The following is a 22,930-nucleotide window of genomic DNA, read 5'->3' on the forward strand; positions in this document are numbered from 1 at the left end:
GGGGGCGAGTGTCCCCGGAGTCGGGGGTTTGGGGGCTGGCCTGGGCCTGCGCTCGCTGGGCAGAGCTCGGCTCCGGGCCCGGGCTGCGGGGCTCCGGTTGCGCTCTAGCGTCGGGTCCCGGGGACCCCGGACGGCGGCGGCGGCATGGCCAAGGCGCTGACCCCCAGGCGCGCCCCGGGCGACCCCCTGGCGGAGCCGGGGCTTGTCCAGAAGCCCCCTCGGAAGAAGAGCAGGAAGAGGAGCTTCTGGAAGAGCAAAGGGCGAGAAGCAGGCAGGACGCCGGGAGGCGGCCCCAGGGCCGTCGTGGCGCGGCCTCCGAAGGCGCCGGAGGACTTTTCCCGAAACTGGCGGGCGCTGCGGGAGGTCAGGGCGGCGGGGCCGCGCGCGGGACGGGCAGGCGGGTGGGACCCGGCGGGGCCTGGCCGAGCCGCGCGGGCCGAGGCAGACGGGCCGCCCGACGTAGACCGCGAGCCCCGGGGCGTCGGCGGCGGCTGCCTCCGGCGCGCGGCCGCGAAGTGCGGACCGGTCTCCTCCTCTGCGTGCGTGTCCGTTTCCCCCGACCGACCGCCTGCGGGGCCCCCGCTAGCGTCCCCGGCGGACGGACGAGGGGGGCCGGGAAAGGGCAGGGGCGTGACCGGGAGTGCGGCCCGCGCGGCGGAACCGGGCCCCGCTCCGCAGTTCCCGCTCCGGACCGGGGTTGCCGCGCGGCCAGTCCGCCCGCGGACGCTCCTTTCTGCCCCGCCGTCCCGGGGGTCCGCCGTGATTCTCGGCGGCCCCTCGGAGTTCGCTGCTTGGTCCTGGCTGCTTCCAAGGGAGGAAACGGGGTTTCAGAACCGGGCCCAGCGGCGCGCGGCCGGTGGAAACGTGGCGGGCGCCGGGCAGAGTCCCGTTCGGGCGCCGGTTTTCTGGACTCTGCTCCCGAGCCTCCGGGTGAGCGAGACAGACAGGGAACGGCTGCCGCAGCCTCTCAGCACAGCCCGTGTCTTAGGATGCTGGCGGCCCCGACCGCCTGTCTCCAGGGGCGGGACTGATGCGGTTCCGTTGGGAAGCCCCGGGGTTCTGTACGGGTTCTCGAGTTGTGACTCTCCCTCTTTCTCCCAAGAAAGTAAAGCAAGATTAAGTGCGTGGGAAGGGTGGTTATTACGGGGAAACCTTGTGTTTTCTGTGTCATACAAGGAACCAAATCCTTCCTTTTTTTTTTTTTTTTTTGTATTTAAACCATGGATATTTTTTCTTTTTTTTAAACTGGCTTGTGATGTATTATTAGCCCCAGGGGTATAGGTCTGTGAATTCACAGTCTTACACACTTCACAGCACTCACCATAGCACATACCCTCCCCAGTGTCCGTCCCCCAGCCACCCTGTCCCTACCCAAATCTTAAACGTTGTGGGAACTGGTAAGTCGAAACCCAGTTCCTCGTGTCTTGGCTCACGGCCACATAACCAGGGTCTTCACTGTGGCTGAGAACAGCCAGGCTGGGACTGGAGCACCGGGGAAGGCTGGGCTGGCGGAACGCAGGAGAGCCGGTCTTGTAGGACAGAAGGATGGCCCCTGGCCGCCCTTGAGCCTCCTGTACAGTGACGACACTCCTCCGCTGCGTCTGAGACCCGCACAGCCGTAGCAAACCAAGAGATCTTGTGAAGGACGGGGGTTTCCACGCTGTGGCTCCGGGGCCTCATCTGTGGGAGAAGTAGCTCTTGATGAACCGTAGACAGGAAAGCGGGTTGCGCATCGTGCCCTCGGGCTTCGGGTCAAGTAGTCCCTGCTCAGTGGTTCAGGAGGTACTTACGATGAAAACTCGCTTTGAAGTTTTGTAGGAACGAGGAAGCAGGTATCAAATCCTTGTTGCAATCAGACAGGCGGAGAAGCCATGTCAACACAACCGACTTCAGATGGGCGTGAGGAAGGGTTCCTCCTAGGCCGTGCGAAAATGAGTGTCCGCGATGCGGGATGCGGGTAGCAGACATATGTTGCTGTGACTGACGTGCACGTACACGTGTGTACACACGTGTTTTCCATCTTGTGCGTGATTTCCAAATTAAGACATGTCGTGTTTTTTATTTTGGGTTCTGTTAGCTCCTGAAACGAAAAACCCAGGCCCCAGAAAAGCCTCTTGTCTCTCAGACGGAGTCCAAAAAGCAGCCCAGGATTGTCGCACAAAAGAGAAAAGCGATCCCAGATGCAGCACAGAGACGTGAGATGGGGACGGAGACCGCAGACACCGAGGCCATCGCCGCCCCTGTCCCTTCAGATTCTCCAAGGACCAGGAAGATGCCGGCACCTCGCACACAGGCCAGCAGAGCCGAGCACGGTCAGAAAGGAGCCAGAAAAAGGACAGACGGCAACACTTCTCCAGAAGCAGGAGACCTCAGGCATAAGAAGTGGAGAGCTAAGGAGGTGACTTTGGCCTTGCCTCCGGCCCTGCCCACCGAGTGAGTACAGGTGGCCCACCCAGTCCCCTCTGCCTCCCTGTGTGGCCAGCAACCCCCTGGGCTCATCTCCGAGAGCAGAGCCCCAGCACCTGCGCCCCTTCTCCTCCAGGAGGCCTAGGCAGGCGCCCTCCCCGCAGCGTGCACCCTCCAGCGCCTGACCCTCTGCTGCTTCCTGGCTTGTTACTCGCTTCCACAGAGGCAGAATGAGGGCAGGGTGTGTTCGATAACTGTTGTATCTCTAGGGCCTAGAGCAGAGCTGGCGCTTACTAACAGGCCTCCAGTAAAGATCTGTGGGATGAACGCACGCCAGAGCCAGGAGGACCCAAGCCTGAGAGCAGTTCACGCATCTGGCGAGTCGGGTGCGCAGGGGCGAGCTCCTGACCCCCCGCCTCAGTGTGGTCATCTGTGGTGTCAGGCGGGGACTGGGAGGTTGTGAGATGCAGGGCGCTGGGTCAGCACCTGGTGGGGGTGCTGGCCCAGTGGGGGTCAGTCACGCAGGGACGACCAGGAGCCGGTGGCTGCCTCTCAGCGGCTCGACTGGAGGTGGCCTCTCTGTAAGACAGGCCGGTGGTGAGTCGCCTGGGTCGCTGAAGGCTCTAGGAAAGACGGGTTGGGCTGCCTGCGCGTGTCCCTGTGCCAGGGACGCCCTCTGGAAGCGGAGCAGGCATGGCAGGGCCCTCCCGCTGGAGGCTGATGTCAGGCAGAAGGCACGGCCGGAATGAGACACTTCTAGGGATTCTGCGCGTGCGGTCACAGTAGACCTCAGGATGGAGCAGCTCATGGAGCCGATGGCCAGAGGAGCGCGTCCACTCAGTGGGGTCAGGAAGAGATTTCCAGGGAAATGACGTTCAGCTGAGCCCGAAAGACAGAATTCACCAGGCAGGAACGTGCACACTTGCAAGGGCGTCTGCGTTCAAGGCTTGCTGTGAAGACACTAGCGGTCACTCCCACCTAGTGCGGATGGGGAGTCAGCGTTTCCATTTCACGGCCCTGCATTGGTGGTTCAGTGATAGTTTCTCCCCTGCCATCTCCTGGTCTTGCGCTTGTGTTTTCTAAATGTTTGTGACGAACCTCCTACTTTCTCAGTTTAGAAACGAGCGTCGGTAGTCGTTACACCTGGCGTGTACGTTTACCAGGTAAACGTTCTTACGTTTCTGCGTTTATCTGTGGTTCTAAGTTGGGGATAAGGAGCCGGTCTCGTAACGAAACAGGAAGCGGCAGTGTGCGCCAGTCAGTCCACCGGAGCCACGTGCCACCCCCCACCCCCGCGCAGCACCAGCACCTCCAACCTGTCCTCTCTGCCTTTTAGAGAAGACATCTGGTTTGATGACGTGGCCCCGGCAGGTATCGAAGCGGCCCTGGGCCCCGAGGCAGCCAGGATAGCAAGAAAGCAGCTGGGGCGGAGCGCGAGCGCCATCACGCTGGTGGAGGAGCAAGCCTTCGGCGGGTGCGCGGGGCCAGGGCCGCGGGCGGCGCTCGGCCGAGCGGGTGCGGGTTTGGGAGGGGGCTCCGTCCCTGGCCCCTGGCTGAGCCCTAGTTGAATTGGGCAGGCGCGCCCCATCCCGCGAGGAGCCTGAGCGGGGAGAGCTTATCCCGCGAGCCGTGGCCGTGGGTGGAGAGCTCTAGGTGCCCGTGGCTGCGTCCCGCCGTGTTGATTAAACTGGAACCTTTGGCTCCCTTCAGCCTGACTAGAGCCTTAGCCATGGATTGTGAGATGGTGGGCGTGGGCCCCAAGGGGGAAGAGAGCATCGCCGCCCGAGTGTCCATTGTGAACCAGTATGGGAAGTGTGTTTATGACAAGTACGTCAAGCCCACCCAGCCAGTGACGGACTACAGGACGGCAGTCAGCGGGATACGGCCGGAGAGCCTCAAGCAGGGTGGGTCCTCCCGGCCCATGAGCCCGAGGAAGGGCAGTGCCTGGGTCCCTTCTCCCTTTTTCTTTTTCTCTTTTTTGAATTAGTTTTTCAAGTAATCTTTATACCCAACACGGGGCTTGAACTCACGGCCCCGGGACCGAGTCACGTGCTCTACCGACTGAGCCGGCCGGGAGCTCCTCTCTTTCTAACTCTTGTCCCCTTTCTGTTTGGAGTATCCACCACAGCCGGAGTCCCAACAGTCTTACCTCGCCTGGGTGACTGTGGGCAGAGACCTCGCAGACACACTTGTGTCTGTCAGACAGGCTGACCCCGTGCCAGTGTGGGGTCGGGAGGAGATGGGGGACAGATTGTAGGGTCTCGTCTTTGTGAGGACTTCGGGAAGCCATGGGAGGGTCCGAGCCATGAGAGGCCTGGCTCGGGTTCTAGCAGGTGCCTTCTGGCCGCGATGTTGAGAAGAGACTCTGGGCCCGTGAGGGTGGAAATGGGGAGAGGGAGCATGTGCTGCTGGTGACCTGGTGCGGGGGAGCCCCCAAACCCAGACGCATCCTGAAGGCGGAGTCTGTAGGGTTTTCTGGTGCATTCGTCCTGTGGGAGGAAGACCAGAAAGACCCCGTAGGGGGACTCCGAGGTTGGGGCCTGGAGTGGTCCTGGAAGCTCTCGGGATCCAGGCCACACTGCTCCTTCCTGGCCCACTCGGGTCTCCTTTCTCTGCTTCTCGGGTTCCCTCTGCACACACCTGACTGACAAGGGGTGCCCTGGCCTGGCCAGCCCCTCAGCTCTAGGCTCTGATAGGTCCCGTGTGGAGTGGGCTGCCCCCATCTAATTTCCTCTGTCGGGGTGGGGCGGTGGGCAGGCAGAGTCACGGGGTGCAGGCACAGTGAGGGCAGGGGTGCCCCCGGGGGCGTCTGCCAGCAGAGCCGGCCACTCTGCCTCTGGGCCCCAGGGTCTGGAGCAGCCCTCCTTGCTGTCCGGGGCGGAGCACCGTTGTTTTTCTCTCCCATCGGGTGGCTGCGAGCGCTGAAGAAGGCCCCCCTCAGGCCGCGGGGGCCTGGCGTGCGGGGCTCCCCGGCACGGCGCACGGCGCTGACGGCCGCGTCTACACTCTGCTCATCAGGAGAAAGACTGGAAGTCATTCAGCAGGAAGTGGCTGACTTGCTGAAGGGCCGGATCCTGGTCGGACACGCGCTGCACAACGACCTGAAGGTACATCAGGCACCTCGGTGGGGGGATCACGGCGTCCAGCGTTCGGCCCCAGTGAGGGCCCCAGGTGCCAGTCTCCGGGCTCTTCCTGTGCCCTGGGAGGAGTGCCCGGCGTTTCCTGGCTCTCTAAAAGGCAGCCGAGGCACTGTGAGTTAGGTGACATGCCCACTGCGTCCTACGGCAGAGCGGGATGCCCCCGGACCTGGTGCCCGGCCCCCTGCCTGGCCCTCTAGCACGTTCCATGTACACAAAGCCAGGCCGCTGCCTCTGCAGTGTCACCCAGCTGGCTGGGGCCTACTGCTCCTGTGAGGTCAGAGCCGCCGTCTGTGGGGAAGTGTCCCCTGCGGCCAGCCCTGCATGGCCACCAGACCGTCCAGGGCTCCATTTGTCTTCCTCATGGCAGGCAAGCTCCAGGGGCCCCAGAGGCGGTGGCCTCCGGCCTCTGCTTCTCGAGGGTCTCTGCTGTAGCAGGACGGGGCCGCCTGTTCTGATGAGGCCACAGGGCAGGCAGAGTGGGAGACTGTCCTTCCTGGGCGTGGGGCTTCTCAAATAGTGTTCCGTGGAACCTGGGAGTTCTCCGATGTTTGAGGCAACCCTGAGTGTCGGTCTGCATGGCCTCGTGAAAATTCTGAACTGCGGAAGCAGACAGTGGGTCGCCCACCGAGTGTGATGTGGGGCCGTAAACCCTCAATGGCCACCGCCCAGCCGGTTCCTGCTCCCTCCCCACGCGGCCGGCTCTCCTGAGGTCGTTTGAGGAGCCGCTGCCGTCCGCTACTGTCCTGACTTCCCGCACATGGGACGCCGGCTCACCACGTGGGGACTCTCTGCTCACGGGTCACGTGGTGGCTGTTGGTCTCCGTGTCCCCGGCTTCGGGATTGCGTCCTTAGTAACCGGGTTCGGCCGAGCATCGTCTGTGGACAGCGCGATGGCGGTCTCTCAGAAGTCCGGGTCCTGCCGGTGTCCTCACTCGAGCGGGTTCTGTGTTAGGGATCCTCGTAGGAGGCGACTTGAGAGAAGGGGGTCCCACCGCCGTGACCATCACTCTCTCCTCTTCCAGGTGCTGTTTCTCGATCACCCCAAAAAGAAGATTCGGGACACTCAGAAATACAAACCGTTCAAGAGTCAAGTGAAGGTACGAACAGGAAGCAGGGGTGCTGCCGCCTGTGTCGTGATTGGCTCTGGTTCCTGACAGCTTATCGTTAAAGGGGATTGGTCTATGGTTTGGGGTCACTTTTTAACTCTTGTAAGGTTAAAAGGAAAAGTAGAGATCTGAGCGCTGCGCTCAGAGGTCTCTGTGAGTGAGAGCGGGTTCTCCCCACTCCAGTCTCTGTGCCGAGAGCCCCAGCTTTGGGGAGGGAGCTGCCCGCGGACCTGCTGCCACGGAGGCCTGAGGCCGAAAGGCGGAGGTGCAGGCTCCTTCCCGGGCCCTCCTCTCCAGCCGACCGTGGGCTCTCCAGCCCTGGGGGGCCCTGGCGCCTCAGGTGAAGGCACACTGAGGGGTCCTGGGTTGGGCTCAGGAGGTGACTGGCCTGACCCCTGGCCTGGTGCAGCACCCACCCCTCCGCCCCTCGCGTGAGCAGAGCCTGCAGAGGCCTGCCCCCCCAGCGTGCGGTGTGCTGTCCCCTGTCCCCCGGCAGAGTGGAAGGCCGTCTCTGAAGCTGCTTGCAGAGAGGCTCCTGGGGATCAGGGTGCAGGAGGCAGAGCACTGTTCGGTAAGTGTGTCCTGGGGTGATAGTCCTCAGGATTGGGGGCCATCCCTGACCGGGGGCCCGGTCAGGGGCCTGGAGGACTTCTTTTTGGAAGGCCCCGGGTCTGTAAAACTGAGGAGACAGAGTGGGCTCCACAGGACATTCACTGCGTCCTGAGTGTTCACGTTTAGCTGCTAAACACTGAACACAAAAACTACCACTATTGCAGTCGTTTGGAGAAAAACCCCCATCTAGACTGAAGGCCTTTTAGGCTGGTGCCACCGAGGCTGGCTGGCCCCCTGGGTTTTGTGACAGGCTCCAAGGCTGGGGCCAAAGAGTGTGGGTGCCAGGCTGGCGTGTGGAACCTGGCCCCCACATCATGGCCTCGGTCCGCCTCGCGCTCGGAGCCCGCCCTCCTGCCTGCATGTCCGTGTGTCTGTGTTGCCTCACAAGGCAGCGTGCCTGTCCGTGCCCCTCCTTGGGTTCCTTTCTTCTCCCGTAAGCGGGGCCCTGGAGATCCCAAAGCCCGGCCAGGACCGAGTCCCTGAACCACTGCTTTGCTTGGCTTTCTCCTTTGCATGCCCAGTGTCTGGCGCTCGGGCTTGGCAGTTGGGGGATTGGGTGGCCCGTGGCTGTGCTTGTCACCTGCAGGGACAGTCACAGTGGTCTTCTGTGTCCTCTAGATTCAGGATGCCCAGACAGCAATGAGACTGTATATCCTGGTGAAGAAGGAGTGGGAGAGTACGGCCCAGGACAGGCGCCCCACAGCCCCCGCCCCAGATGGTGGCAGCGTCTCCGTCCCGAAGCGGTCGTGACCAAACATGGGACAACTCGGGCCTGCCCAGAGCGGCATCTCGGTCGAAACTCATTCTCCATCCTGTGCAGGGCTCTCGGGCGTGCTGCTGAGAACTGCTGCTTCCCTCCGAGTTTGTGGTCTGAGAGCAGGTGCCCCTCCCCGCACCCAAGGGGCCGGGCAGTGCGGGCAGGAGTGTCTGTCCTGGGCGCAGCTGGAGGTGGCAGGTGGGGACGGACATGGAGGGGCACCTGGAGCTCTGGCAGGACGGGGGTGGGGCCGCCTGTACCGTGCTGTCCGCAGCGTGGTGGCAGCTTTGCTGGGGGTTTGCCGTGTCCTGGGCGTGGAAAGTACCCGGTCATCCACCGGGGTGTCCGTGCCTGCCTTGGCTGGGGGGAGGGCCCACTCCTTCCTCCGCCTTGAGTCACGGAAAGAGCACTGGCCTCGCGGGCCTGGCCCCGTCTCGGGCTTAGCTGTGGCTGAGATTTTTAAGGCCGCCGTTCCGCCCCCACCCCACGTATACTCCCGCCAAGTTTAAGGGCAGGGCCCAAGGTGTGGTGGTGAGGCTCAGGTTGTCTGAGCTCGGTGACGGCGGTCACTCCCAGAAGTCGGGGACTGTGCCCTTCTGAGATGGACGTGCTGAGCCCCGGCTGTTGGGCTGGAGCCTTGTGTGGGTTTGGCCGCGGGTTGCACTCAGTGCCCAAAGCGCCGGACTTGACCAAGCCGCCTGACGGCTGCCCGAGGAAGACCCAAGCCCACAGAGGGTACTGAACACGAATACAGGTTTTTACTGGAGGCGGAGCTTCTGGAGGTTACTTTGTTGCCCTTGAGGACGGCTGCACCCAGCCGCCGCACTGACCGGGCCAGCACCGTGGCCTGCGAGACGCCTGCCGAGCCAGGCCCCCAGAGCACTGCCCCCGGGACGCTTCCACGCCAGGCACTGGCCTTGGGCCTCACCCTGAGGAGGACATTCCCCCCCCAGGCCTAAGGAAGACTCCAGTCAGCGGGCAACCCTGGGGACATACAAGGAAAGGGCAGGAGAAAAGGGGTGGGGGTGGGGGACTTGGGGCATCTGCCTCCTTAGGGCAGAGCCGACTGTCCTCGCGTGGAGCAGGGTGGCGTGATGGCCTCCAGCCTTAGGAACACCATCTCTGCATGTGAAACCAGCTCCTGGAAGTAGAAGAGCCATCAGAAACTATACACACAGAGATTTGAGTCTGGGCCCCTGGATTCAGGGCGACCGGCATCTGACTGTAGAGGCAGGTCGGAGGCCTGGTTGGTGGGGTCCCCGCGGACACTCACTAGGCTGGAGGTGAAGCGCTCCTTGATCTCCTTGACCAGGGGCCGGATGCCACCGGACGCCAGCTCTGGCAGGATATCCTCTGTGGGCAGAGCCGGGGGTCCTGAGGTCAGCGCACAGCCAGCCTGATGGCCTCGGCAGGGGCAGGGGCACTCTGGGGAGGCCGGCAGGACAAGGCTGGGCCCGTCCCCGCAAGGCTCCGCCCAGCCTACCCGCCTGCTGCCTCTCTGAGGCTCTGCATCACCCACAGAGCCTAGTGAGCGCCCCTGCTGAACCACCAGGAAGTGGCGATGGCTAGAGCTGGGAGCGGGCCGCCTCTGAGCACTGGCGTCTCGGGGGTGGGGTGAGGAGGAGGACCCTCACCGTAGGCGGCCAGGTGGGCCAGCAGCACGCAGATGTTCTCCACCACCTCAGGGTCGTCCTTGTAGAGCTGGTACGTCTCCTGGAGGAGGTCGAGGCCGCTGCCGCCCTCCTCCGGCACGACCACTTGCAGGGCTGCCAGCTCTGGGGGGAGGGGGTGTGCGCTCTATCTGACTGCCTGTGCCGTGGTGTCCTCTAGCGAGTGGGGTGACAGCGGTAACCGAGTTTTCAGGGTCATTGAGAGAGTCCAAAGCACTTAGCATAGCAAGGACCTCAGCCACTGGCAGAGGCCAGCTTCCTGCCACCCAGGGACAGCTGAAGTCTGTGTGTCCCCATGGTGGGACATGTACACCTCACCTCCCTCTCCCAGCAGAAGGCTCCTGTCCTCTGGGTGCTCTCAGCCTGGGGGCCCAGGAAACACTAGAGCGCATGGCAGAGGACACCTATAGGATGGGCACGGTGGGGGGAACCCCAGCACTGCACACGTACACCCCCGGCGGGGCTAGACCCTGACTCAGGCTGGGGGCTTGTGTGAATGTTAACCCCTTGCACCCTCTGGAGCCTCGGGGGCCTGACGCTCAGGGGCGCAACTTGAGTCTCCAGCCAGTAGGTGGCAAAGCCCTTCCTCTCCCAGACGCTGGCCCTGGGCTCTGACCACCTCCTGCATCCTGAGCCAGATCCCTTTTGTCTTCAGGACCTCAGCCTCCCCTCCCATCCCCCGAAGGTGGGCAGCTGATGCAGACCTGGGCTGGGGGAGACCCTGGAGCCCGGGGCGTCTAACCGGAAAGGAAGAGCCTGCCAGTGCTCCACCGAGCCTCCCAGTACTGAGGGTGGCCGTACTCCCTCGGGCCTGGACAATTTCAGGCTCAGAAGCAGACAAAGGCCCGGCCGCCCCTAGGCTCCCAGCCTAGGCCACCCTGTGCATCTGCCCTGGGACCAGATGTCAAAGGGGCTGAAGCCCCGCTCACACCCCAGCCGGCAGCCTTGTGCAGTATGTAGCCCCAAGTGTCTGTGAACCCGTCACAGTGCCAGGCGCTGCGCACTGAGCAACAGCAAACCGTTCCTGTTACAGAGCGGGGACCTGGCTCCTGGGGTGCTTTGAGAAGCTGAACCCGCTAGGGCTGCGTGTGCACGCCCAGCATGTGTTTGAGCAGTGTAGCGTGTAGCCAAAATGGAAAGTCTTCATGGCAACTTCTGGATGAAGAAACTATACACTGTTCTTCCCCTTTTTTTGAATCTGCTCCTGGGTTGGGTCTGCAGGAACCGGCAGACACGCCTTGCTGAGTGTTGCCCCCACCTCCTAGTGGTAGGCCCCGCCCACGGCCGGGCTCACCAGACACCTTCGCGAGGCTGGCCAGCCCCCGGTAGGCGTTGTTCACGAGCAGGACTCTGTCCTGGCACAGCCGGATGCTTTGCAGGAACAGGGCCACCACGTCTTCAAACTGGTCCTCCTTGATGCAACCTGCAGAGGGCCTGGTTGAGGCCTCGTGGCCTTGGGATGGGGTGGGGGGACACACCTCCCTGCCTGCGCTGCTCACCCAGAAGAGACAGCAGCCAGAAGACCGCACAGCCAGCTTCCGCCATCTCCGTGTCCCCAGGGTACGAGGCCAGAACCTTGAGGAGGAGGACGGGGGCTTTCTCCAAAGGGGTCTTGTTCACAATGACAGCTGGAACCAGCACGGAATGGCAGGGACACCTAGCCCTTGAGTGCCTGCTGTATACATCGCCCCACACCCTCTGGCCCCCACCAGGGATGACAAAGAGCTGTCAGGGAGAGGGCTGCTAAGCGGGGGTTTAAGTTCAGGGACTCCGTCCGCAACTGGTCTTGGGGAATGTTTCACTTTGGGTATGGACAGTGCCCTCTGGTTTCCCAGGCTCTCCGGGGCCGGGAGCTCTGTTTCCTCAGAACAGATGCCCAGATGGCTGGAGGGCCGAGACGGCCTGGAGAGAAAGCAGCACAGTCTGGGGGCCCTTTTCTGAATCTAGAGCGAGAGTAGGGTGCCAGAGCCAGGCTACCATTGGGGACTGCCCAGGGAAATCCCAGGATGTGCAGCAGGTAGAGGGGTTCCCACAGCAGGAGCCCCTGGAGTCCATGAGGACTTGCCAGGGCAGGACAGAAGGTCCTGCCTCTGCTGGGGGCGGCCCCCTCCCCGCCACCTTCCACTTCCGCTTCCAGGCTCAGAAGAGCCTTTTCGTGGTCTCTGCTCCTGGAGTGTCTAAGGGGCAGGCCATGGGGGCTGTCAGAGGGAATTAGGGAGCAGCAAGGATCACCCCCCACCACCAGCAGGAGAGTGGGAACAGGGGCCCCTCACCGTCCACCATCAGGGCCCAGAGCAGGCTCAGGCCACTGATGCAGATGTCCCTGTTGGTGGAGAAGGTACTCAGGTGCTCCAGGATGTGCTCAAACAGCCCAGCCTTCTGTAGCTTCTCTGAGGCCAATTCTGTGGGCAGGCCCCAGAATTAGGGCCATGGAGAAGCCCCTCCTCCAGGAAGCCTTCCCTGAATACCGCCTCCCTCTGTGGCCCTTGCCCACCGCAGGCCCGTGCATCCTGCGTTTCTGGGCATCTCCTGGGCCAGTCATACCCAGTGTGGGGCCCCGGAACAAGAGGACATGGTCCATCCCCTGGATCCCCAGTCCCAGTATTGCCCATCCCGTGACTGGGCTGGGACCGGCTTCCTGGGTGCTCCTGAGGTGGGAGCAGTGATTGTCTTTCCTGGATGGTGAGCCGATACCCAGTTTGCCTGACGGCTCTGATCCGCACCCGTCATCCATAGCACCCCTGCTCACTCCCAAAAGTGGGATCCAGTCAGGCAGGGCGAGGAGCAGAGTACAGGCACCCGCCTCCGGCCACAGGGGTCCAGGCGAGCGTCCCGGGGCTCGTGGGCCCAGCTGTCCGCCAGGAGGAAGCATGCTGACCCGAGGGGCAGGCGGGAGCAATGCAAGGTGTGTGCGGCCCCAGGTCCTCCGCAGCACCCGCAGTCCTGCCGCCACCGCCTGCTTGACCGGCGGCTGCCCGACCCCAGGTGCCCGCCAGGTGGAGATGAATGAGGCAGGAGATGTGTGAAGCCCACGGTGGCACCTGGCCCACGTCTGCACGTTTGTGGAGGGAACAAGTGACAGTCGAACGGAAGCTTCCCGTCAAGAGACAAAAGGACAAGTGCGTGGAACGGACCCAGTGAAGGCGGGCGGCCGTGCCATCTCAGGGAGGCAGGTTCCCCCCCGGGCCCCCGGCCGAGCGGGGAGGGCGGGGCAGACGCACCCTGGCTGGAGATGATGGTGAGCAGGCTGTAGACCATGACCAGGAGCGGCTGCGACTCAGGGTGGGCCCACATGCTGCTCAGCAGTGCGGGGATGACGGAGCTGTCCCTCCGCACCTCGGCGGCCCGGTCCTGCCCCAGCGCTGCTTGGGCCGAGGGAAGAGCTCAGGGTGACCTCCTGTACCTGGGGATTGTGGGCCGGTAGCCTGCGGGGACGCTCCCTCCCTGGTTGGAGGTGGGTAGTGCCCCCACTTGGCGCGAAGAAAGCCAAGGTCAGCCTCGTTCCAGAGCAGGTTCCCGCGAGCGCTGGCTGCAGGGTGGGGTGAAGGGTGGAAGGGGCGGCACCTGCCCAGCCCACAGGGCCAGTGAGTAAGCGGCCCCCCCGCAGCCAGTGCTGGTTTCCAAGGCTCCGCCGGGTCTGGGACAAGGGGCCAGGGCCAGCATTTACCCCACGTGGCTCAGCACGCACCTTGACCCCAGGTGCGCAGCAGCAGCGAGCAGGCGCACAGCTGTACGTCGAGGATCCGCTCGTGTTGCTTCATGATGGCGACCAGCATCTCTACCAGCTCCATCGGCCACGGCAGACCTGGCAGGGCCGGGCAGCAAGGTTGAGCCCCGACCCAGGAGCAGGGGGCAGGAAGGGCGTCCGGACCAGACCATAGAGCCCGACGCTGCTGGGACTCAAGCACGGGCCCCTGGACAGGTGAGTAGGCGAGTGAGGAACATGATTAATGAGCGCGGATGTGTCTGCCCTGGGCGGCCCCTGCCCCGGAGGACCCCCGAGCCTACACCAGCGGCCCCCCGAGGCAGAGTCCTCCCGTCGCGCTCTCGCAGAGGAGGAAACACGGTCAGAGAGACGGAACCACTTGCTTTGGACCCAGCCTGACTCGAGTCTGCGGCCATAACTACCCAAGAGTGGGCATCTGTGGGTCTCACGGACTTTGGCTGTGGGGCGTGCGCGGAGTGAGAGGTGGTGGCACGCAGCGGAGGGTCCGGTGCCCATGGTGCCCCTTCTCTACCCCATTAGAGAAGGATCCCCGGCCTGCGTATCAGGCTCCCAGCGAGGCCACCTCCCTCAGCTCCTCCCGGAAGGCACAGTCTCCCCTCCCGTGGACTCCACTGGCCACAGCCCAGCTCCAGAAGGGGTCTGGGGGCAGGACAAGGAAGAGGGAAAGGTGAGGGGCCAGTATGAAGTCTCCGCCATTGCCTTAAGGGCCGGAACCAGGTCTCTGCCATCTCCGGGGCCACAGCCCCCGGAACAGACTTTGTGCGGAAGAACAGGTGGACAGACGGTTGATGGGTGGGGGGACAGACGGACAGATGGAGGCCTGATGGACGGATGGGTGAGCGAGCGAGTGTGGCACTCCGGCCGGCGAGGCAAGCTGAATGGCGGGATTTTATGAAACACTGTTTGGGCAAAACTTAAAAGGTACAAATACTCCTTGAGGGATGGTGCTGTCCCGGGTGGGGGGTGACTGGCGGCACCTGGGAAGGTGTGACGGATCCATCCCCCGAGCACCCAGGAGTTTATCCCACAGCCACGCTTGCGCGGCACACGGGCCCCGCGCCGGGCTGTTCAGTCCCGTGCTGGACAATCAGCAACCACCCAGCCAGCCCCCGTGGGGACCGTGGAAGGAAAGGGACCCCCACTAAAAACCCGTGAGGGCTGGTCACTCCACACCAACTGCCACCCCATCCCCCCCTTCTGCTGGGCAGAAGGGGAGACACGGGAAGGATTCCAAGCAGGGGGAACACAAGCAGGCCTCGGAGGTGTTAGGGGAGCCCAGGCCCCCTCCCAGAGGTCTACCTAGCTGATCTGCAGGCATTCTTACGAGCCTCTTCATGGCTTGGAGCTGGACTTCAGGTCTGCTGGAGTAGCTCTGCATGACCTCTGTGGGGGAGAGGACGGCGTGGGGAGGAGCCTCCTGAGGGCCGGGCGCACAGGGCCCGGTGTGGAGGCCGGCGCTGCTCACAGGTCCACGCACTCGGCCATGAGCTGGCGCCCTTCTCACCCCCCTTTGCAGGCCGAGCCGCTGATCAGAGTCAGCCCTGGCCTCGGGGAAGGGCCTCCCTGCAGAGCTCTTTGCCTTTGGTTCATAAGGAACGACCCCAGTGCCCACAGTGAGCCGCGGTGTCCAGCCACGCACACTGGGGACCCCTTCCTCATCCCATGGCTGACTCAGAACCCCCTTGGAGCGCCCACCAATAGGCCCCATGCTGCTTGGAGAGGGCGACTCGCTCCAGGCCACTGAGCCGGTGGGGGATGGGCTTCCGTGGGACCCAGCTGCCTGCCCACAAAGCCCCCCGACCCGGCCGTGAGATGCAGGGAGACAGAAGTTAGGGCCTCATGCGTGTCTCCCCCCCAGAAGTGGGGGCAGAGGCGGCAGGTGCAGGGGCTGCGGAGGGAGAGGAGGAGTGAGCAGACCACCCAGAACACAGGGACAGGCGAGTGCAGCTGACCTGGAACCTGAAGGTGGCCTCTAGGCCCACGGTTCACCCAAGACCTTGGGGTGGCGATTGTGCCGTCCCTGTGCTGGGAGCCACAAGGCGCCCCCCACCAGGGGCGCACGGCGGAAACGAGGTGCTGAGTGGTGAGCGAGCTCTGGGCCAGCTCCCCAGCAGCACCCTCTAATGAGGCCTGCCCGTGTACCTCAGCAGACAGAGCCCCTACAGGGACACACCTGCCGGTCCAGGGCCACGGCCATGCCCCTGCCCATGGCCAGCACCGTTCCGGGCACATAGAAAGCACACAGGAAAGGCTGCCCAGTGAGGCAGCCGCTCTGGGCACGGGGCTCACCGAGTGCCATGGTGTGGAAGCAGTTGGGGGGCTCCGGGGGTTGTGACAGCGGGGGCTGCTCAGCAGGAGGGAAGGGAAACCGGTCCGGCATTAAGGTGAACTCGGACAGGGGACAAGAGCAAGGGAGGGCGTCTGAGCAGGTGGTGCCCTGAGCAATGCAGAGGCTGGGGTGGGATGGAGGGGAGAACCCCGAAGTCTTCTAGGCCCCTGGCCAAGGGTCAGAGCAGTCCAGCAGTCCAGGGGACTGTGTGGCAGCGGAGGAGGGGGAGGCACTGACCACCCTCCCCGTCCCAGAGCTGAGACGACAGCTCCCTCCCCCTCTGAGTCCCCAGCATCACCTAAAATGCTGGCGATGTTACTTTCCAGCAGCAGGTCAGTGATGAAGGGAGGGGCCACCTGCTGGTGCAGGGCCAGAGTGACACTGGAGGACTGGAAGTTGTTGCTCACGAAGGTGATGATCACATCCCTGGAGAGGAGGGAGATGGCCGCTGGGCTCTCCTGCGCACTCCGCGGCCAGGCAGGCAGACACCTGACCTCCACCCTCCCGTTTGCAGCCCCTCTCCTGCCGGTGCCGGCACACCCAGCTGGTGCGGGAGCACGGTGAGGGGGACCGTTCCTCCATAAAATATATCAAACGATCAGATTTGACAACCGCGTTGGTATAAAGAACCCAGGCCAGATTCGCTGTCCTATGTTCCTTTCTTCCTTCTCATGGGGAGATCAACTACAATTAGAACACGTTCCAGGTCCCCGGGGCCCTGCCTCCGCCCAAGGGAGAGGCCGGCTCTGTGGGCTCCGGGGCTCAGAGGCGTGCGTGCCGCTACTGCCCTTTGAGACAGACCACGCTTGGGAAAGCCCAGTGGGCCACGGAGGGGTCAGCGCGTTTCACCGAGTGGCAACACATGCGGGACAGTGGACAGATGGCGGGAGACGCGTGGCAAGAGTAAATACAAGCGCAGCCCCCGGGGTCACCTGATTGTCACTCGCTCTGAGGGCTCGATCTGCAGCATTAAAGGCAGAAGAGAACGGAAGCTTCCCACATTGGGGATCTTCTTCTCCTCCAGGGTCTGCAGGACGCCCCACAGCCTGGCCGGGTCACTCCGGAGAGACTTTCGCAGATGCATGGCGTCTGTTCTCTGAGGGGACAGTACTGCTCGTGGGCCCGACCCAGATGGCGTCCTGGGGCGAGCTGGCAAGAGGGCCAGAGGTGTGAAGACAGGACAAGAGCCTGCACGGCCGCCTGAGGTCCCGAGGTGCGTTCAGGCCCGCCAGGGTTGTTTCCTTGGCCTGTACCCCACCGTGGGCCAGCAGGGGCACGTGACCTCGCTTTTCTCCTCCATAAGGAGGCAGGCAGCCCCCCCCCCCCGTGCGGGTTAGCCATGGGGTGGTGTATCTCCGTCATCGTCCCCAACATGCCAGGGCCCCGAAGGCCAAGGGCGGGGGTGCCCCATGCAGCCCACCCCCCCTTGCAGGTGCGGAGCAAGGCAGGAGGCTGCAGGTCGGGGGAAGGTGTCCCTTTCGAGCCAAGGTGGGCGGGGCCGGCTCTCCGGGGATGTGGGTGCGGGGCCCGGGCGCGGCCGAGGGGGCAGCCGGAAGGCAGCTCACGTTTATGAAGGAGCAGCTGACCATGTCCAGGATGACGCAGCCCAGGGACCAGACGTCCGACTTGGGGCTGAAGGAGAAGTTGAGGGCTTCAGGGGCCATCCAGGACTTCTGGAAAGGGTCTGTCGACAGGAGAAGGTATCAGATGCAGGAGGTCTGTGCTCCCTGGGGGAGCAAGCGGCTCAGAAGGGAAGGGGCGGTGGGGAGGGACCGTCCGTGGGGGAAAAGGAAGAGGGCCCTGGTCTTCAGCCCGTGAGGCTGCCCACCTGGGCACGTGCCTAGCCAGGCCGGCCCAGGTGTGCACACTCCCGTCTTCGTGCCCAATAAGGCTGCACACGTGGTTCGAAAGAGGCATGTGCCAAGAAGGCTGAAGCTTCCTCCCTCTTTCAACACCGTGCTCCTCTAAGGGTCAGAGCCTGGAGGCAGAATTCTGGTCGCCCCCCGCTCGCTGCTAAACCTGAACCCCAGACAAGCAGCCAAAAGAGAGGGTCGCTGGTCTGCCGCTTCCTGATAGACCTTGGGCAGCCCTCGCTCTCCGGACCTTCAATCCCCCCCGAGACGGTACAGCGGGGGACCCCCGACTCCAAGGACCCCTGCCACCCACACCTCCGGCAGATCTACCCACTCACCCATCCACCCATCTGTCCGTCCACCCACCTGTCCGTCCATCCACGCATTTATCCTCTGTGCATGCAGGACTCTGAAGTTCTCAACTATGGCTACTCTCTCCACCCAGGACAGTGGGTATAGGCTTGAAGCCCAGCTCCCTTGGCCCCGCTGTGTTTTCAAGGGAGGGAGAACCCATCTCCCCTTCCTCCCCGTGTCTGCCATCACCTCAGTGATTCATAGGACTCAGAAAAGTAATCCGGCTCTCCTCGGTGTGTGGCATCCACTAGCCCCCCATCTCCTTCCTTGAAGGTTAACGTTTTCCGAGTGTCTTTTGGACCCTGATTCCATGCACCACCCCCTGCCCTGGGCTTGGTGGTTACAACCCAGGCAAAGGGGTCTCTTTGGAGCCCACATAAGTCCGCGGGGGTCTGTGGGGACCTTCTGAGAAAGGAGAGGTTTGGGGCACCTGGGTGGCTCAGTGGGTTAAAGCCTCTGCCTTTGGCTCAGGTCATGATCTCAGGGTCCTGGGATCGAGCCCCGCATCAGGCTCTCTGCTCAGTGGGGAGCCTGCTTCCCCCTCTCTCCCTCTCTGCCTGCCTCTCTGCCCACTTGTGATCTCTCTCTGTCAAATAAATACATAAAATCTTAAAAAAAAAGAAAGAAAGAAAGGAGAGGTTTGATGTTGCCTTGTTCCAGCTCCAGCCGCTGCCCTCTGGACTCTGGGAGCGACCCCACCCCAGTGCATGGCCTCTCCCCCACACCCCCCAGCCGCTGCTGTCCCGCAGCCTGGGAGGACCCTGGCCACCTTCCTCTGCACGGATGTTCCACTTGGGTTTGTCTGTCATCAGTGCGTGTGAGCTCAGGTCCTGTAACTTGCAGTGGTGACTGCTGACGAGGGCCATGTTGGAGGGCTTCAGGTTCCTGAAACCAAGAGCGCGGACTGTCCTCTGGGGGCCTGCCTGCCTTCCCACCCACTGCCTGCGGGCCACGCGCCCCTCCTGGGGGCCAGCGCACCCTGGACCGCAGGCCCTGCTCCCCGCCCCACCCAGCTCTGCCCTCCTCTCCCCAAATGCCCCCTTTGCGGCCCACTTTTAAAACAGTGTTTCCTGCAGACATAAAATATACTCCGTTGTTTTAAACTCCAAAACAAGCAGCTCCAAGTAGGAAAACTCCAGTCCTTCTGCCGTTTTCTCTGCTCACATCTGTTCCCCTCCTTCCAGATCTCAGCTATGTGTTTGTTTTGGGGACTGGTTTTCAACCATTTCGTAACGTTTGGCGCCGTGAACACGAAACCGTGGGCATTTTCTTTGTACACGGGGTCCACATGGGTTTTTCTCTCCTTTAGATCAGGTACTGAGCCAGTCTGCGGCCATCGCCAGCCCCTACAGACCGTGGACGCTGGAGTCCTGCCGCGGGCGGGTCTAAGGCTCAGCCCCGGGACCGCGCAGCCTAATCTCCGGCTTCCCGGCGCTGTTATCTGGCTGCTCACCCTGCACTTTAGAACGGACCTGCCCGGTCACGTCCACTCCCGATGCTGGGTGAATCAGTGCGGGTGACGTGGAGGGGGTAGCATTCCCCGGAAGCCCGGGAGGGGCTCTGGAAAGGTGCCCGCGCTTCTCCGGGGCTGCGCCGCGCCCCGCCTCACTCCCAGGTCCTGGGGCAGGGCACCTGAGGGGACTCTGTGCCCTTTGTCCTGCAGCTGCCCGCCCCCACGGTCACCTGTGGATGATGTCCAGCTGGTGCAGATACTCCAGAGCGTCCAGAACCTGGCCCAGCATGTTCTGCATCCACTGGGGAAAGAGCGAGAGACGCCAGGGTTGGGGGAGGGGGACTCCCAGCAGCAGCTGACCGGGCAGGTCAGCCACCCCAAGGAGCGGCCGGCGGGATCATGGAGCGTTCTTGCTTCTTCAGACGGGCCCCAAACTGCTGAAGCGCTCAGAGCCAGAGCAAAAGAGTTCTGCCTCGGGTCCCTTTCAGGCTAACGTGCGCGGGGCTCTCCCAACGGGGCATGCCCTTGCTTCCAGACCCCACACTCCTGTAGCCACACCGGAGATACCCCCACCCGGGCCCCACCCCTTGTGGGTATCGGAGATAGCAAAGCCTTTATTGCCTACATTGGGGCTTGCCTTGCCATGTCATTAGAAGGAAAAGAGCTCTGACAAAGGACGCTCTGGAAACACCGTGTGTCGGAGGCAAGATCCAGCTAGTCTCCAGGGCAGTGATTTTCAAACCAGGTTCCGAGGAACCCTAGATTCTACCCAAGGGTGTCAGAGACGGGTTGAGTGAATGGAACCCCAGGCTTCTTCCCACTCCACCTGCCACCCGTCCTCCCGTGCCCCTTGTTCAGAGAAGCTTCACCTTCCTCGCTGGGTTTCTGAGAACATCCTGTGCTTGAAAGGGTTCCACCACCAACGGAAACGTTGAAACCCACTCCAGAGCCTACCCCTGAGGTCCACATTGGGAGAGGAGTGGCGTGGCCCTCAAGAAGCCCTCAGGCGCGAGATGGTGCCTGGCGGCCTGCCGAGCAGAAGGGTGCTCGGAGCAAAAGCAGACACAATTGACTCAGGGTGGATCATAGGCTTAATGTGAAACCAAAAATGACTAGCTCGAAAGACAAGAGGAAATATCTTCATGACCTTGGAGGACAGGCTCTCACACAGGCTCAAAGGTGCTAACGATAAAAGGAGCATTGATAAACTCACTTCATCACAGTTAAGAACTTCTGGCGGCACCCAGGTGGCTCAGTTAAGTGTCTGACCCTGGCTAGGGTCAGGATTCCAGGGTCCTGCGATCGAGTCCCGCATCTGGCTCTCTGCTCAGTGGGGAGTCTGCGTGTCCTTCTCCCTGTCCGCCCCCCCCACTTGTACACACGCTCTCTCTAATAAATAAAATCTTAAAAAAAAAAAAAAAAAAGAATTTCCGTTCATCAGAAGACAGACACTCTGGATGCCCATATCTGCAATATGTAAAGAACACCTACAGATCAATAAGAAAAGACAGACAACCTCAGTGTTTAAATGGACAGAAGACTTGAACAGGCACAAAATCCAAGTAGCTAAAAAGCACTCCCTGTGGTTAATCATAATAACTCAAATTAAAATGCAATTTTCAATTAAAATGAAAAAGACTGAAGTGCTGGCCAGGAAGTAGGCACAAGGGGTAAGCACAAGGCTTACCCCTTGTGCTGGGAATAACCCCAAGTCAACCAAGCCATCCTGGACGTTGGCACATAGACTGGAACTGCTCTACAATCCAACAACTACACACCCAGGGCTTCATCCAGAGAAGATGAGTGATTAGGTGCACGAGTAAACGCGCCCTTCAGTGTTCATGGCAGCAGCCCCAGCTGGAAACGCCTGCAGGCGCACAGCGCTAGGCTGTGCACAGACTGCGGTCACCGCATGACGGGGCAGTGCCCAGCCGTGCTGCGGACGGTTTCCTGATCCGCTCACCTAAAAAACCAGACACAGCGGCGACGTGCCATTAAGAGCGTGAGTCCGTTATTGGGGACTTTGGGGTGGGCCGAAGGGTCTCTGGAGACAGAAGTCCAACCGCTGGCAGGGCCAGGGACTTCTAGAACTCCAGAAGGTTCTGCGTCTCGATCGGGGGCCGGGTCTGCCTGTGTACAGTGACCTGAGCTGCGCACTGAACACTCGTGAACATTACACCATGCAAGCCTCCACGTAAACGTAGCAACCTGGCCAGTAGCATCTGCCCTCCCCTCTGCCCCTCTGTCCCATGACTGAGCCTGTGACATCAAGGCTGGCCCCAGGCCTGGCATCCCATAGAGTCTGTCTTACTTCAGAGTCAATGATTGTCTTTGTCTCCCTCTTCTTCTCAATGATCTTCTGGAAGCTTCCCTCGTTATACTCCATCACCAGGCAGAGGAACAGAGAGGAGATCTGATGGGGACATGAGGTCTTAGCCAAATGCCACGGTCCTGATCCCCAAAGCCCAGGCCTGGGCGTCTCGGCGAGGTTCCTTGCCCCTGGGCCTGCCTCTTCTGGGGCCACCATGCACGGCGGCTGCGGGAGCATGGTCAGCGGTGGAGGACTCACACTCACGGGCGGCTCCTGCTCACATCTCCAGCCTCACTGACCCCCCACCCCCACCCCGCCAGCTCCAACCGCACGAAGCTCCTCTGACTTTTCTGAAAGCGGCCCAGGCCTTCTGGCCGAGGCACTCACAGACGCCTGTGCCTGGAACCACCTCTTCCCAGGGTGACTCTCTATTCTTCGGGGCTTAGCTTCGGTCCACTTCCTCCTGCAGAGGAGCCTGCCTGGAGGGGGGCTCCAGTGGACCGGGTCAGGGGCCTCAGCTCAGCGCTCCCAGAGGCCCCTGCTTTCCTTCCACAGTCAAGTGTCCCCTTAGCTTTTCTGTGTTTCCTCAAGAGTGTTACGGGGTGCTCAGAAAATATTCAGGGTGCACACAGTCATGGCCCCTCCCTAAGGCTGTTCTCAGGCCCCAGCTGGACAGGGGGCACGTGTATGAGGGGACCCTCCACTCCTGCTCAAACCTGTGGTTGTCCACCCCAGACGAGGACCCTAATGGGGACGTCCAGTTATGGTCTGACCCTAGCCAGGAAGCCTTGAGGCCTCCTTCCACCTCCGGGCCCTCTGCCCCACCCCTGCTCGCCCTCCCCTTCCCCCTCCGTCTCATCTGGAATAATTCGCAAGATTCTGGATCGCTGTAAAGTAAAGAAGTCCTATAACCTCTGGGCTAAAGTGCGGGGCTCGGGGGCTTACAGGGCCCTGATCTGAACCTCGGGGGCTTACAGGGCCCTGATCTGAACCCCGCTTGGCTGTGGTTTTGTTTGTTTCACGTTTTCTTCCCCCTCAGCTGTTACTGGCCCCCTGCAGGGCCCCCCAGTAAGTGCTGAGTCAGGGTGGCCACATTTAGAGTCCCTGCCATTGTGGCTCTGGGGGTTATAATGGTGTTGGGGTGCTCTGAGCTCAGTCCACTTGTTCCTGGAGCAAATGAATGGCCACTGAGCCGTAAGGTGTCCCTCGCAC

General features: G+C 62.2%; 2 protein-coding genes across 3 annotated transcripts in view; one reads left to right on the top strand and one right to left on the bottom strand.

The window, feature by feature from the left end:
* Positions 1-8,812, top strand: LOC111146128 (REX4 homolog, 3'-5' exonuclease). 2 transcript variants are annotated; one of them, XM_022501533.1, is made up of 8 exons: positions 1-363; positions 2,078-2,433; positions 3,743-3,880; positions 4,117-4,310; positions 5,425-5,513; positions 6,569-6,643; positions 7,149-7,223; positions 7,883-8,812. In XM_022501533.1, exons 1-8 carry the CDS (start codon positions 145-147, stop codon positions 8,012-8,014), a joined length of 1,278 nt encoding a protein of 425 aa, XP_022357241.1. In that variant the 5' UTR covers positions 1-144; the 3' UTR covers positions 8,015-8,812. The 2 variants fall into 2 exon arrangements, with proteins under 2 accessions (XP_022357241.1, XP_022357242.1); XM_022501534.1 differs by having other exon boundaries at positions 2,126-2,433.
* LOC111145474 (serine/threonine kinase like domain containing 1) overlaps positions 8,686-22,930 on the bottom strand; it is a 19,529-nt gene continuing 5,284 nt past the window's right edge. The window contains exons 5-19 of the mRNA XM_022500370.1: positions 21,719-21,820; positions 19,638-19,708; positions 18,724-18,839; positions 17,313-17,431; positions 16,680-16,843; positions 16,046-16,173; positions 14,718-14,801; positions 13,380-13,496; positions 12,913-13,053; positions 11,965-12,093; positions 11,191-11,319; positions 10,986-11,114; positions 9,656-9,796; positions 9,234-9,374; positions 8,686-8,879 (exon numbers count right to left, since the gene is read on the bottom strand). Of these exons, the coding sequence (XP_022356078.1) occupies positions 8,686-8,879; positions 9,234-9,374; positions 9,656-9,796; positions 10,986-11,114; positions 11,191-11,319; positions 11,965-12,093; positions 12,913-13,053; positions 13,380-13,496; positions 14,718-14,801; positions 16,046-16,173; positions 16,680-16,843; positions 17,313-17,431; positions 18,724-18,839; positions 19,638-19,708; positions 21,719-21,820 (1,905 nt within the window). The remainder of the gene's footprint in view (positions 8,880-9,233; positions 9,375-9,655; positions 9,797-10,985; positions 11,115-11,190; positions 11,320-11,964; positions 12,094-12,912; positions 13,054-13,379; positions 13,497-14,717; positions 14,802-16,045; positions 16,174-16,679; positions 16,844-17,312; positions 17,432-18,723; positions 18,840-19,637; positions 19,709-21,718; positions 21,821-22,930) is intronic.

This window comes from Enhydra lutris, unplaced genomic scaffold (genome assembly GCF_002288905.1).
Source record: "Enhydra lutris kenyoni isolate GAN:26980312 unplaced genomic scaffold, ASM228890v2 scaffoldscaffold13, whole genome shotgun sequence".
Lineage (NCBI taxonomy): Eukaryota > Metazoa > Chordata > Mammalia > Carnivora > Mustelidae > Enhydra > Enhydra lutris.